General features: G+C 41.6%; 1 protein-coding gene across 1 annotated transcript in view; it reads right to left on the bottom strand.

Annotated features, from left to right (window-relative positions):
• Positions 1-1,256: 1,256 nt before the first annotated feature.
• LEMD2 (LEM domain nuclear envelope protein 2) overlaps positions 1,257-12,884 on the bottom strand; it is a 35,802-nt gene continuing 24,174 nt past the window's right edge. Inside the window, exons 4-9 of the mRNA XM_075264296.1 lie at positions 8,263-8,339; positions 8,094-8,173; positions 5,397-5,542; positions 3,076-3,177; positions 2,817-2,919; positions 1,257-1,538 (exon numbers count right to left, since the gene is read on the bottom strand). Of these exons, the coding sequence (XP_075120397.1) occupies positions 1,418-1,538; positions 2,817-2,919; positions 3,076-3,177; positions 5,397-5,542; positions 8,094-8,173; positions 8,263-8,339 (629 nt within the window). The 3' untranslated portion in view covers positions 1,257-1,417. The remainder of the gene's footprint in view (positions 1,539-2,816; positions 2,920-3,075; positions 3,178-5,396; positions 5,543-8,093; positions 8,174-8,262; positions 8,340-12,884) is intronic.

Here is a 12,884-nt window from a genome sequence, read left to right as displayed (position 1 = left end):
TTGTGCTCTCCTGCGGTGAAATCGTTTTTTTTTTTTACCGGACGCAAAGTCCTGCATGTCCGACTTTGTGTCCGGTAAAAAAACAAACTAAAAAACGGTTTCACCGAGAAAAGCCCAAAACACTCACGGCCGGACAGTTTCCATTCAAATGAATGGGTCTGAAAACTGACTGCAGGTTTCCGTCTCCTGCTCAGTTTCGGGCAGGAAACGGAGACCTGCATAACGGAGGCCGGGGAGTAGATGTGAACCCGGCCTTAAAGTGCCGTTTCCACAAATGTAGACAACAAGTCACTGCTGTAGCACAGTAAACAAAGAAGGTTGGGGAGCTGCAGAGTGTAGATACTGGAATGATGGGGAAGTTACTTCTTGCCATTCCTCCCACCTTTGCTAATGCCAGAAAAACATTTTATTAATTTCTCAGTACATTCTTGAACAAAATGGTGTTAGTATTAAAAGATAAAATATATAAAATCAGAATAATCAAGATACAGACTCGATCATGACTCATTTATTAACGTTGTACAACATAGTAAAGTTTATTGTAATCATTATCTCTTATTGTGCAGCTTCTAAAGGGCGTAAAAGATGTAACGTGAATATAAAATACAGCATTAGCTCTGAAACAGTTAACTGTAGTACTGCAGGTGTTGTGTTATTCTCCAATAATTGAATTTTCTGCCTCTCTGCTGCTGCTTATAAACAACATCTCTGCTGTGCAGGAGAATAACCACTGTCCAGAACGGGAGCAGCCAAGCGAGGAGACAGCAAGTGTCTAGCTCTCCCATGAGCCCCTGCAAGAACAAATTACAACATTTCATACACCACCCCTCCACTCCCCCTTCCCCAACCCCTTTCTTCTCATAATGCAATTACACTTAAACAACAGGCAAAGGGTCTAGTGAACGGTTTGGGAATATCAAGATAGTATAGTATGGTATCTTGCATCATAAAAAGGACCAAACAGTGCAATGAATGCGAAAAAAACCCCAAAGACCCAAAATCACTACATTAGGCATAGTATGCCAGAAGACATTTTTTTATACCTCGCATGTAAACTTCAAAAAACATTTAGTACACAAAATATTTTAAAAACATTCTACAAATTTACTGCACTTAAAACGTTTTGCAGTGAGTTTGTAAAAATGGCCATTATAAAAATGTATGTTCTAGAAAAGCAAAAAGCTAATATTCTCTGTATTAAAGCAAAAGAGTGTCCCTTCACGAATATTATATCACCTTTGGATAGCATATCAAGAATAATACTCCAGCAATAATCAAAGCATTTATGGCATCCAGAATCAAGTTTTGCAGAAGTTAAATACCAACAAAAGCAGAACACCAGTGGCGAAGGCCCCTCAATTTATCTGTAGATCACACAAGTGTAACACGTAGCTCATTTTGGATATTCAGTCTGCGTTTAAGTCCATCGCCACACTCTCAAATCGGCTCCTTCTACCCGCTTCAATTCTGTACGGACACGGGATTCATTATCTTCAACAAACTGTACTGCTCTGTCCCAGACTCTCTTCAAGTGTTTCCTGCACATATGAACAAATTCAATTCAATTCAATGTTATCTAGATAAACATATACAAAACTTACAGAACAGCTCACCCACTGTAGATATCTTTCACTAGGTTGTCCGCAGGTCAGCATAAAGAAACGCTGCATGGGCACTTGTAGGATTACAAGTAACAGCATACATAGGAATAGTATCATCAATACTGCATCATAATGGCTAAATTCCAATATCTTTATCTCAAAGCTTAATCTACATATGACAGCCTAAGTGTGTGGAATATCCAAGAATAAGAGCACTATGAATGCTCAAAACTGAATTTAAAGGGGCTCTGTCACTAGATATACGTGTTATGAGCTAAAGATATGCCTGAATAGCCTTTAAAAAAGCTATTCAGGTGCTGCTATTAGATTGTAAAAAGACCCTCCCGTTTTTGTTTCTTACCTCATAAATCGATATGCAAATGAGCTTGATCGTGCACAGTGGGTGTTCCGTGCACCCCTCAGCGTCATAGCTTCTGGACGCCCACCGCTGCCTATAAAGCCCTCCTGCCCATGCTTGTTCACTGCATTGTTGGCGGTTTCTATTGAAATAACGCACCGGAGAGAGCGCTACTGCACATGCTCCAGCGCCAGCTTGCAATGTTCTCTATGGGAAAATGGTGCTGGAGCGTGTGTAGTAGCGCGCCGGAGGGAGCGCTATGGTGATGCGCGTTATTTCAATAGAAACCGGCAGGGCTTGTGGCATAAGAGAGTCTCCTAAGCCACAACAAGCCCCGCCTACTCCTATCATCTCTAACACTAGCCTAGGGAGGTGGGGGTGTGCACGGCGCTTAAAGGCATATCAATGAGAGGACTGGACCAGGAAGAACGGGTAGTGGCAGCGGATCTGTGCAGATAAGCGGACATAGAGCATCCTGCAAAAGAATATCACTGCAGACACGCTGGGGAGCCTTTACAACGCTCCCGACTGTCAGGCCAACGTGACGTCGGCCCAGGAGCATGGTCCAGGTGCCGGCGATCACCGGCAAAATGGCGCCTCCGTCAGCTTTGACGGAGGCTCCGGAGGGGTTAATCCCTCCGATCGGTCCGGGCACCAACCGGAGGCATTAGCATTGGGTGTCTAAGGTGTAAAACAGTAGACAATTCGCGGTTATGGCGGCCGCCCGACTCCCGGGTGGCCGCCATAGTTAAACACCCGGCGTCCACCGTAGTATTACGGCGGATGTCGGGAAGGGGTTAAATATGGTGTATTGATATGATTAGGCATTAAACTGAGTAATATAGTATGATGCTCACCTGTCTTGAGGCATTATCAATGAATCTCTGACATGCAAGATACCAACATATGGGTACTGCTCTCTTGCCAAGGTCCAATTATTGTAGTGTTGTTTTACAACATCTTTAAAAAAAAATAAAAAAATTATAGAACACATATTAGCACAACACATATTAGCAGTTTAAATAATGGAAATATCAATTCAATCCAATTTCGTCAGTTGACTTCCGTTGACAAGTATTAGGGTTTTTTTTTTTTTTTTTTTTTTTAATAACGTACCAATGATTTTCTCTACCATTGCAAACATCTGCTTCTCCTCTTCCTCTAGCTTCTGCCAATGATGTCTTAGGAAAATCATTATTATCCACAGAATGAAGATACCTGGTCAAGGTCATAAAGATGTAAAATCAATGAGGGAAAGTATAGTATCTCATATCCACCACCCAATAATCACCCCATAAACTACAAAAGAGGCACACTATATAAGAATGATACACATTTCTATCAATGATATAAATGAAAAAACATTCAGTGGAATTAATAATAAAGTCACACAACCATATTGTTGGACAAGTAAAGGGGTTTTTTGGGCAGATTTTTTTTTCCGTTTAGAAAGATCTGTTAGCGCTAGTGATGGGTTAATAAGTACATATATGTACCTTTAGCAGGGTTTGAAGTAATTTCTGAGTGTCTCTGGTTGCTGCTGCATCCTCGGTGTTTGTTTAGTTTCCTGCTGTACTGCTTCCTGTGTAAATTACTGCACAAAGTCCCTGCCCTGTCTCTCTTTAGCCTAGCGATCCTGCCCAGTAGTAGCCCCTCCCACCCTCCCTGTCGCCCTGGCTAACCTATTCCGCACACTTCTAGAAGACAGGAAGATTGGGAGTAGCCATTAACCGGACACAGGAAGGCTTCGTAAGTATTGCAGCGGATAGGGGAGGGGGAAGAGTGAAGGTGACGTTTCGTTTCGGAAGCGGTGAAACAAAATGTCACCGGATTATCAGAAAATGTCCATGGAGCGGTCACATGACTGCTCCAGGGATATGCATAACTATACATTTTTTAAATTGAAGTAAATTAGAGGTTAGGTGGGGGAAGGGAGTTTAGTTTAGGGGATAATTATTAGATTAACCTGGACAACCCCTTTAAAACCTCCTCTCAGCCTGGAACCTATCATCTTTTTTACACCCTGTATTACATCTTCCACTTCTCTTACAGAGGAGTTGAGCTATCTGGTAATGTTTAGTGGTATAACGTCAGTGAAGTCTCTCTCAGATCCAGTCAGATCTTCATCACAGACTCCATGCAGGTCTGTACCCTCTACTCTGAGCCAGAATACCACCCATTAAAAGGTAAGCTCCCTGTAGATTAATAACTGGTTTTCAAAGAAACCTAAGAGCATAATCCGGAAATAATAGCCAAACCAGTATGACTCCTACAGAAGAAAGTTTCCCACCCACAGCCAGTAGTTACAAAGTCCTTCTGAAGGAGTCATACTGGCTGGGTTATTATACCCAGATTATTGTAGTCCACAGGAAAGTTGGAAAATCACAAAATACTACATTTGAGGCGCTTGCATTAAGCGGTCTGTCCAAAGGTCCTAAAATAATTTTTCAAGAGAACCTTCACCATTTCCACCAGGCATTGCTTCACCGATTCAGGCCAAGTTAGAAATTTTTCTCTAGTTCCCGCTGTTCCTGAGCAATAAATGCAGTTAGTTTTGGTGCCTGATATGCTATTAGGACTCTGTACTGTCAAGTGGGCAGTGTCTAATATTGTCCACCTCTGAATCACACCCCATTTCCTGCTCCTGTCTGCCACTGTCCACATGACAGTAAAGCAGTGATTGCTCAGGAACAATGGTGGCTAGAGAATAAATTCCTACAGTCCTGGAATCAATGGAGCAGTGCTGATTAACTGTTGCCAAGAACTGGAGTTGGTGAAAGGTCCTCTCTAAGGTCTTCCCACCTAACTCTAGCTTTCTCATTTGCGTTTTTTTTGTAGATTGTGAGCCCCACATAGGGCTCACAATGTACATTTTTTTCCCTATCAGTATGTCTTTTCGGAATATGGGATGGAAATCCACGCAGACACGGAGAGAACATACAAACTCCTTGCAGATGGCTGTAGAAGTGGACTGAACTGCCACATTCATAGAAGTCACTGCACCATAGTTCACTATGAAGCAGTGATGTCCTGATCGGCCAAATCACAACTCAACTGACAGCATTATATCCATTTATTACTGTAACAATCGGGCTGTTTGAGAACTCACTGTATCATAGTAGACCATGATGCAGCGACTCCTATGAGCATGGCAGAGTTCAGTCCGGGTACTATGCGGTAGCAAGGTGGATCAGGGTGGGAACACCTTGGCCTTATATTTTTTACAACACCAGTAGTTAAGGCTAGCATAGTAAACACAAGCATTAATAAATTTCCCCCAATGTAACTATACATATAGATATTCTAAAAGTTTTATTTCATAGTAAATGCAAGAATTTACTAAAATATACAGTATATTTACTAAAAAAAAAATCAGTCAGGACAGCTGAAAGCTTGTTTAACACATAAAGGAAAAATATAGAATAAATGTATTTTACCAAGAAGAGCCATAAAGAGATTAGAAATTGCAGTGTAAAGTGCATTCTTCAGACGACAAACAAATCCAAGCCTTGGTTGAGACGATTCAACACAGAAGACGTTCTCCCTTGTAGTGACAAGCTCTTCAGAGTCCTCCCCCTTTGCCCTAAAAACAATATAAAACATTATCCATAGCAACTGAAATGGTCCCTTCCTATGATTGTAGTCACATAGTGTTCTGAACAGGATTCCGCACAAATGCATCATAAATAAAGTGCAAAAAGCAAAGAAGCTCCAAAAAATGCACAAGTTGCTTAATAAATGTAACCAGATGACCCTAAGCACACAGGTAAGACAACATAGGAGGAAAAACTCTGTGAATGTGTCTGAGTGACCCAGCCAGAGTCCTGACTTGAACCCAATTGAACATCTCTGGAGAGACCTTAAAATGGTTGTCTTCTAAGACTCCATCCAACCTGACAGAGCTTGAGGACCTGTAGAAAGAAAGGGCAGAAAATCCTCAAATCTAGGTGTGCAAAACTTGTGGCATCGTACCCAAGAAGATTGGAGGCAGTAAATGCTGCCAATGGTGCTTCAACTAAGTAATCAGTAAAGGGTCTGAATAATTATGTCAATACAACATTCTGTTTACATTTAGTTGCTAAGGGGAATTGAGTACAGAATGACAGGGGAAAACTTGATTTAAAAAAACAAAACAAACATACAAAAAGAGCTCAGCTCCTTGCTTTGCTGCGCACTCCGGCTAGTGGCTGTGTAGGCGCGATATGATGATGTCACATCGCGCCTACAACAGTATTAGCGAGACTGCGGAGAGAGCGGCGGGGGAGTGAGGAAGCGGTGAGTTTAATGTGTGTACACATTGAAGTGGAACATGAAACTGGGGGCAGATGAAGGGGGGGATGGCATGACACTGGGGACAGAGATGGAGGGACATGAAACTGGGCAGAGATGGGGGACATGAATCTGGGGGCAGAGATGGGGGGACATGAATCTGGGGGCCCGTCACTTTCCTCAGCACCAATCACGCTGTATGTTACACTGAGTGTGAAGTAACATACAGCGTGATTGGCTCATCACCACAACCTAATCTGCATGTCATTACTACTGGTGGTACTGTTTGGCCATCAGGTCGCCCATCATTGACGGAGCCTTGCCCAGCTCACTAGCTGTTCCGCTCAGCAGCTTCCAGGACTTAGAGGGAACATTGGTCTGAAGGTTATCCAAATGCAATGAATAGTTAGGAAGGCCAGTGGGAAAGCTACTCCTTTATAGCAGTGTGTCAGGAATTGTCTGCTCATCAGTAGATACTATGGGAAGAATATGCAAATCTGCCTTCCATGATGTAATTAGGAAGACAGTTGCTGCCTCATTGTTGCAAACCAATAGAGGGCGCTCACTGGAATGTGCAAGTCTGTCTTAAGACAGGATTCCAGTGAAATAACCCAATAATGGCTGCTCCCTTTAGCCTCATGCCCGACCTTCCAAGAGGCCTTTGTTTAGCAATGACGCTGGGATTAATCAGTAGATAGTGACATAGATTTCTGTCTTCCTATGTGGAGAGGGTATGTGGAACAGTCCATCATACAGGAAGTCCAGGAATTATGCATTCACTCTGACCAAATAAAATCTACAGTAAGGTCACATACAGAAGAGAAGGATTGAGTTACTAACGAATAACTAGATAACTAGTAAAAGGACCTGGCTTCGCAAAGGTATATTTAATTTTTTGTTTGTGTAGTGGCCACCTGTTAAATCTCATAATTTGCTGAACTTAGAGTGTGAGTGGAGAAGGTCATGGAGTAGCATTTGTGTCCAGCATGTCATCCTTGACAGATGAAGGGGCTAGTGGAATGTTGGGTGGAGGTAGAAGAAGTCTCGTTACTAACAACAATACGTCAGTGTAGCCAAACTTAGGGCTATGGTCAAACAAGGAACGATCCGGAGTACATGGAAGGATCATACCTACACCTTTCCTTATGGGGAAAAAACTTGGATGAGGGTAAAGCATCCTCAGCCTTTATAAGCAGGCTTTGGTAACATGGAGGTAGAGCACTAACTCCACCTTCATACCAGCTCTCACTCTCTTCATATTGACACTTGATATTTGTCATGCATATTCTATGTTCTTTTAACTTTGTTTAATTTTTGGACTGTAACCTATCTATTCGTTTGAATTAAACCTTCGTTTGCTGTTTTAACCACAAATTGGATTGGACTCCAGCTGCTTCTTGGTATCACCGAAGTACACCTCTTGTCTCATCAGTCAAGTGGTGTGGGACGTTATTTAACACCACCTAAGAATAGGTTGGTTGGTTACTATAGAAACCTGGTGTAAAGCTGTGTGTATGTGAAGACTGAAGAATATGCAAGTTTGTATAGGTCCATAAGTGTCATGTGATCATTTTTATCTCAGTTTGGAGAATGGGAAAGCTCACTGTTGGCTTTCTAGCGGTGTATTAAACCGCATATGCCCCAGATGATGAAAGGTCCTCTTTAAGCACAAATAGGCACCCTAGGGCTCAAGACCTGCATAGGAAATGCCAGTCTTAATGAATCATCCTGAGTGTGCTTTGAGGGGATCTACATGATGCCAGTATTTCAGTGACACAGTCTTTGCATTGTTCCAATGTGGTTAGTTATATTTTTTAAAACACTGAGGTTTCCGTTTCATCATACAAATCTCAATTTCTACTTACCATATACCAAGATGTTTGTCCTTGCTCAGCATCCAATCCAAGGCAGAATCAAATTTTTCTGCTGCATATCCAGTAACATTCTAGTGAGGACATAAATAAATAGAAATCAATCCTAAGAATCCAAGAATTATGGTAATGTGATATGAATGCGAGTCTATAAACCACTTACCTTCACATATTCTTTTGCTCTGTTGATTGGAACACATTTACTACTCAGACCAGATGGGTTTCCACACTCAAAACTACCTAATATGAGAATTTAAGAAACGCGTTCAGGTCAGCATTCGTTGACTATTATGTAACCCTAGGTTTTGTAGGCATTTCAAGATACAAAACTAAAAAGTACCATATACAATGTACACTCAGATTAGCATGCCAAGGTATATACTATTGTGCATAATGCAGTAAATGTATCACTCATCCTAAAACGAGGAGTGACATATACTATTATGTCTGGGTCATGGGCCTTTGATATAACTTGGCTGCCACGTCAACTTGCTACCTGTTTGCAGCTCTTTGCGCATGAACACGGGTAGATCCTGTCATAAACATGATATTAAAATGCAACCAAATATTTTAACAACTTTTAATTTTCTGCATCGGTGTTGTTAATATATGCAGATGTGCATGAAGAGAGTTTCCTCTTTTATATGACAGCATTTTACAAAGCCTGTACTTCATAGCCAGAGAGAAGCGAAAACAAGTAGAAAAAAAATACAGGATTTCATGGAAAGGAGGCAAGATTTGTTAATAAAAGTATATTACAAAACCTATTAATGACAAAAAAGCTACCAGAAAATCAAAGATTGTCTTAAAGTTTAGTTACGCTTTAACCACTCAGAACATAAGCTTGTACTATATGAGCACAGTCGGGGAAACAAAACATTTTAGAATAAGATCTCACGCTGCATAAAAACTGCTTTTTTGTTGCATATTTGGCTGCATTTTTTTTTTTCTTTTGGAGCCAAACCTTGTAGGGGAATGGGAAATATGCAAGAAGAAATTATACTTTCTTCATGAAGCTGAATCTATTTCTAATTTTGGCTCAAAAACCACAGCAAAATCGTTGGACCTTGGCTTAAAAGACTACCTTTTTTTTTTTTTTAGGCGCCGCCCCCTGAGTGGCTGGCTGCCTTGATGCAGTGCTCCAAGCTGGGAGCAAATTTTATCTTTCCTTTCTCACTCTTTTTCTCTGTATCTTCAAGAATCCGGTAACCAAGAAACTAGCACTATGAATTAGCAACTATAAATCGAATGGAAGACCCTGTGGAGTATTTTGTTCCTTTTGTTTCTATTGTAAAGCATGGACTCAAGACCTGGTTCAGCTGGTTTCCTGTTTGCACATGTGCCTGCTACCATCCCCCCAGGACACCATGCGGCATGGAGGAAAACCTACATGGAAGTGTGGACTTCTTCTTCAAGGAGATGATTTTTTTGGCATCTATTGCTGATGTGTGAAGATGCCTACAGCTGACTGATATTTCTTTCTTCTACTGTGGACACGTGGGACTCTGCTACAGCCTGGGAACCTACCATCACCCACCCATCCCCAAAAGTTATGGAAGCTTGGCAAGAAAGCAGCACCATGTATACCTGGATGGTTTCTGACTTCTTTGGGGCAGTAGAACACATTGGTAAGAAGGAAGGAGGAGGAGGGCTTGTGATGAAGGACATTTGGGGCATTTTTTTGTGGTTAAAAGGACAATAGTGCTGATGCAAGATACCGAACTATCAGCTGTGAGCAGGAGATCTCACTACCTACCAAAGGAACTAACACATGTTATCATGATAGCTGCTTATGTCCCCCACCTCTGCAAAATTTCTGCTTGTTATAGCCACATGCTGTGACCCCCCTCCTCGTGTCCTACAACCACAGTCGGCTGTATTATTATTATTAACATCAATCCGCACAGAGAACTAAATGATCCTGCAGTGTGTCTGTGTTTCTTTCCTTTTTAGTTGCTATGATTCCTAGGATTTCGCTATCTGCCATGAGCTTGTATGTGTTTTTCTCTCTTGTTATATACTACTATACATCTATGAAACTGTATCACTGAAATTTCCCCATTGTGGGACTATTAAAGGATTATCTTATCTGTCCTCATCAATGTGCGGTTTTATATACCGCCAGAAAGACAACAGTGCACTGAATTCAGCACACTGTCAGCTTTCGCTGTATGTGCCCCAATGCCGTTAAAGAGGACCTTTCATGTACTTGGGCACTCGCAGTTTTATATACCGCTAAAAAGCAGACGGTGTGCTGAAATCAACTCCCCCCCCCCCCTCTGCATCCTGTACTAATCTATTGACGAGTACAGTCGGGAGAGGGTGTTCCTCACAGGTTAGCGTCATGGCTGTGCGGGAAGGAATGCTCCCTCTGACAGTACAGACCTATGGAAAGTACTGTCAGGAAGGGCGTTCCTCACAGCTTGGCTAGACAGTCAGAAATACCCTTTTCACAGTGAAGAGATATCGATAAGTGCAACAATATCTCTTGCCCCAGGGCACATAACAGGAAAGCCAACTGTGCACTGAATTCAGCACACTGTCAGTTTTCTAGCGGTATATAAAACCATGTGTGCCTGGGGACAGGAAAGGTCCTCTTTAATTTCGGCACCTATATCTCCCCACTGTCAGAAGGGCAGGCATTACAGCCTAGTGACATTGCTGGGCAGAAAGGAACAAAGCTATGCTAGAGTTCTGTTGGGGGTGGGGGCGTTCCTCACAACACAGCAATGACGCTGGGCTGTAAGGCTTGCCCTGCTGACAGTGGGGAGATATTGGTGCTGAAGTTAACGGCACCAATATTTCCATCATTGGGGGCACATTCTGGGAAAACCAACAGTGCATGGAATTCAGCAGACTGTTGGTTTTCTGACGGTATATAAAGCCGAACATTAATGAGAACATGAAAAGTCCTCTTTAAATGGTGTTTCCACTTTTACGTTTGTACTGGCTTTAATTCAGTCCCAGGCTGTTAGGATGATGATGAGGATGATGAGTTGTATGCCAATTAGCTTTCCAAATGACAATTTCTTTCCATATGTGGCAGTGCTTATTAAAGGGAGTCTATCACTGTCTCCAGCTACTTTAAACAGCTCCCATATTACCGTACATGCTGTTATCAGAATAAAAACAATATGTCTTATGCGTTTCAGAGTTCCAGGGATGCATAGAAAACACATTCCTTATTCAAATGAGGATCTTGGAATCCAAGATATTGGGGGGGGGAGGGGTTCTTTTACTACTGAGCATTGCTGCATCATCATTAAACACGCCCATTCTGTATTCAGCTCGTCCCCCTAGACAGTGTGAGTTGACCCTGAATACAGGATGGGCGTGTTTAGTGATGATGCAGCAGATGCATCAGTTAGTGTCCATTAACGTCCATTTTTATGTCTTTATTTTGCTTATTTTTTGTCCTGCTGTCTGAACATGCACAGAAAAAAATAACGTACAGTAATAAAGGACAGTATAACAGACAACCATCCGTTAGCCACAGACAATGTTAAAAAAATAACAGATGCTGAACTGATGGACAGATTTGGTGAAAACCGACAGTAATGGACAATAGGTCAAATCCCATTGAAATCAATGGGATGTTTAGTTTCAGAGGTATTTAATAAAATATATCAGAAAGAGAACACAAAACAAACATCAGAGCAGTCATAATAGCAAAGCAAGGCAAGCATATAGCAAGTAAACAAAACCAAAGTGGAAAGTCCTATACCCACGGGCAAAAAAAGGAATTTTGTTAAAAGCACTATACTTTATTATTATTTAGTTAAAATTTCCTTAAATCAAAATAAACTCTTAAAAAACAAGTTATCCCAGTGTCTACGTTAGGTCTAACTAAAGAACTAAAAAGTATCTACTGATTCATCAGTTTACTCAGCCGTAACACTGTGTGAAAATACAATAGGAAAGATCATCCAATCTTATCGCAATAACCATAAGAGCAAACAATCACTCATGAATTGCCAGCTATTGATGATAAAGCTGCAGGATAAGACTGGATCCCACTGAATAACCAACTGCTCTCAATACTGCTGATACTAATGAGAGTAAACAGTGAGAGTGAACAGTGTAAAGTAGAGTAAACAGTGGCTGGAACCTGACAACTGGCACTAAGACAGCTCAGGATAAAGACAACTCACACTCAACTCCCATAGTTGTACTAAGGATCAGATAAACATTAAACAATGATCCCTAACTACATAGTAAAGACCTAGGAAAGCAGAACACTAACGCGTTTCTAAGTTAATTGTAAAAACTTTTCATCAGAGGTGTTAGTCTAATTTCATAGGTAAGTATCTAGAAGAGCCATTTCATATTGTTCCCCGCTCCCCCTCGGCACTAGTGTTCGGCCGCGAGTGAGCGCGCAGAACATCAGCCCGATATAGGGATATTACGATCCGCCCTTTTCATTACCAAGGCAAGGCAAGCATATAGCAAGTAAACAATTACACATGCAAAGTTAGCTAGGTATAAAAACCAATAACACAAAGGGGGAGGAGGGGTGATGAGTCGTGCCATAGTACAAAGATCAGGGTGGGTGAGAGAGATCCTGCCTGGGGGAAGTCATACAAGCATCACATTCAATCTTGTTGCCGAATCATAACTGAAGACAGTATGGCAGACCTAGGATAACGGACCCATTAATCCAGGGCATCCAAACTATCAAAGTGTGTCAAAGATGGCGGCATTATTTTTTTTTTTGTGAAGCATTTTAGTATCAACTCGCAAAAGAATAATCGGTCAACGAGAGAGACGTCCTCTTCCAGTTGAATG

The sequence above is a fragment of the Leptodactylus fuscus genome, chromosome 2, assembly GCF_031893055.1.
Source record: "Leptodactylus fuscus isolate aLepFus1 chromosome 2, aLepFus1.hap2, whole genome shotgun sequence".
Lineage (NCBI taxonomy): Eukaryota > Metazoa > Chordata > Amphibia > Anura > Leptodactylidae > Leptodactylus > Leptodactylus fuscus.
This window is presented reverse-complemented; position numbering and strand designations above follow the sequence as displayed.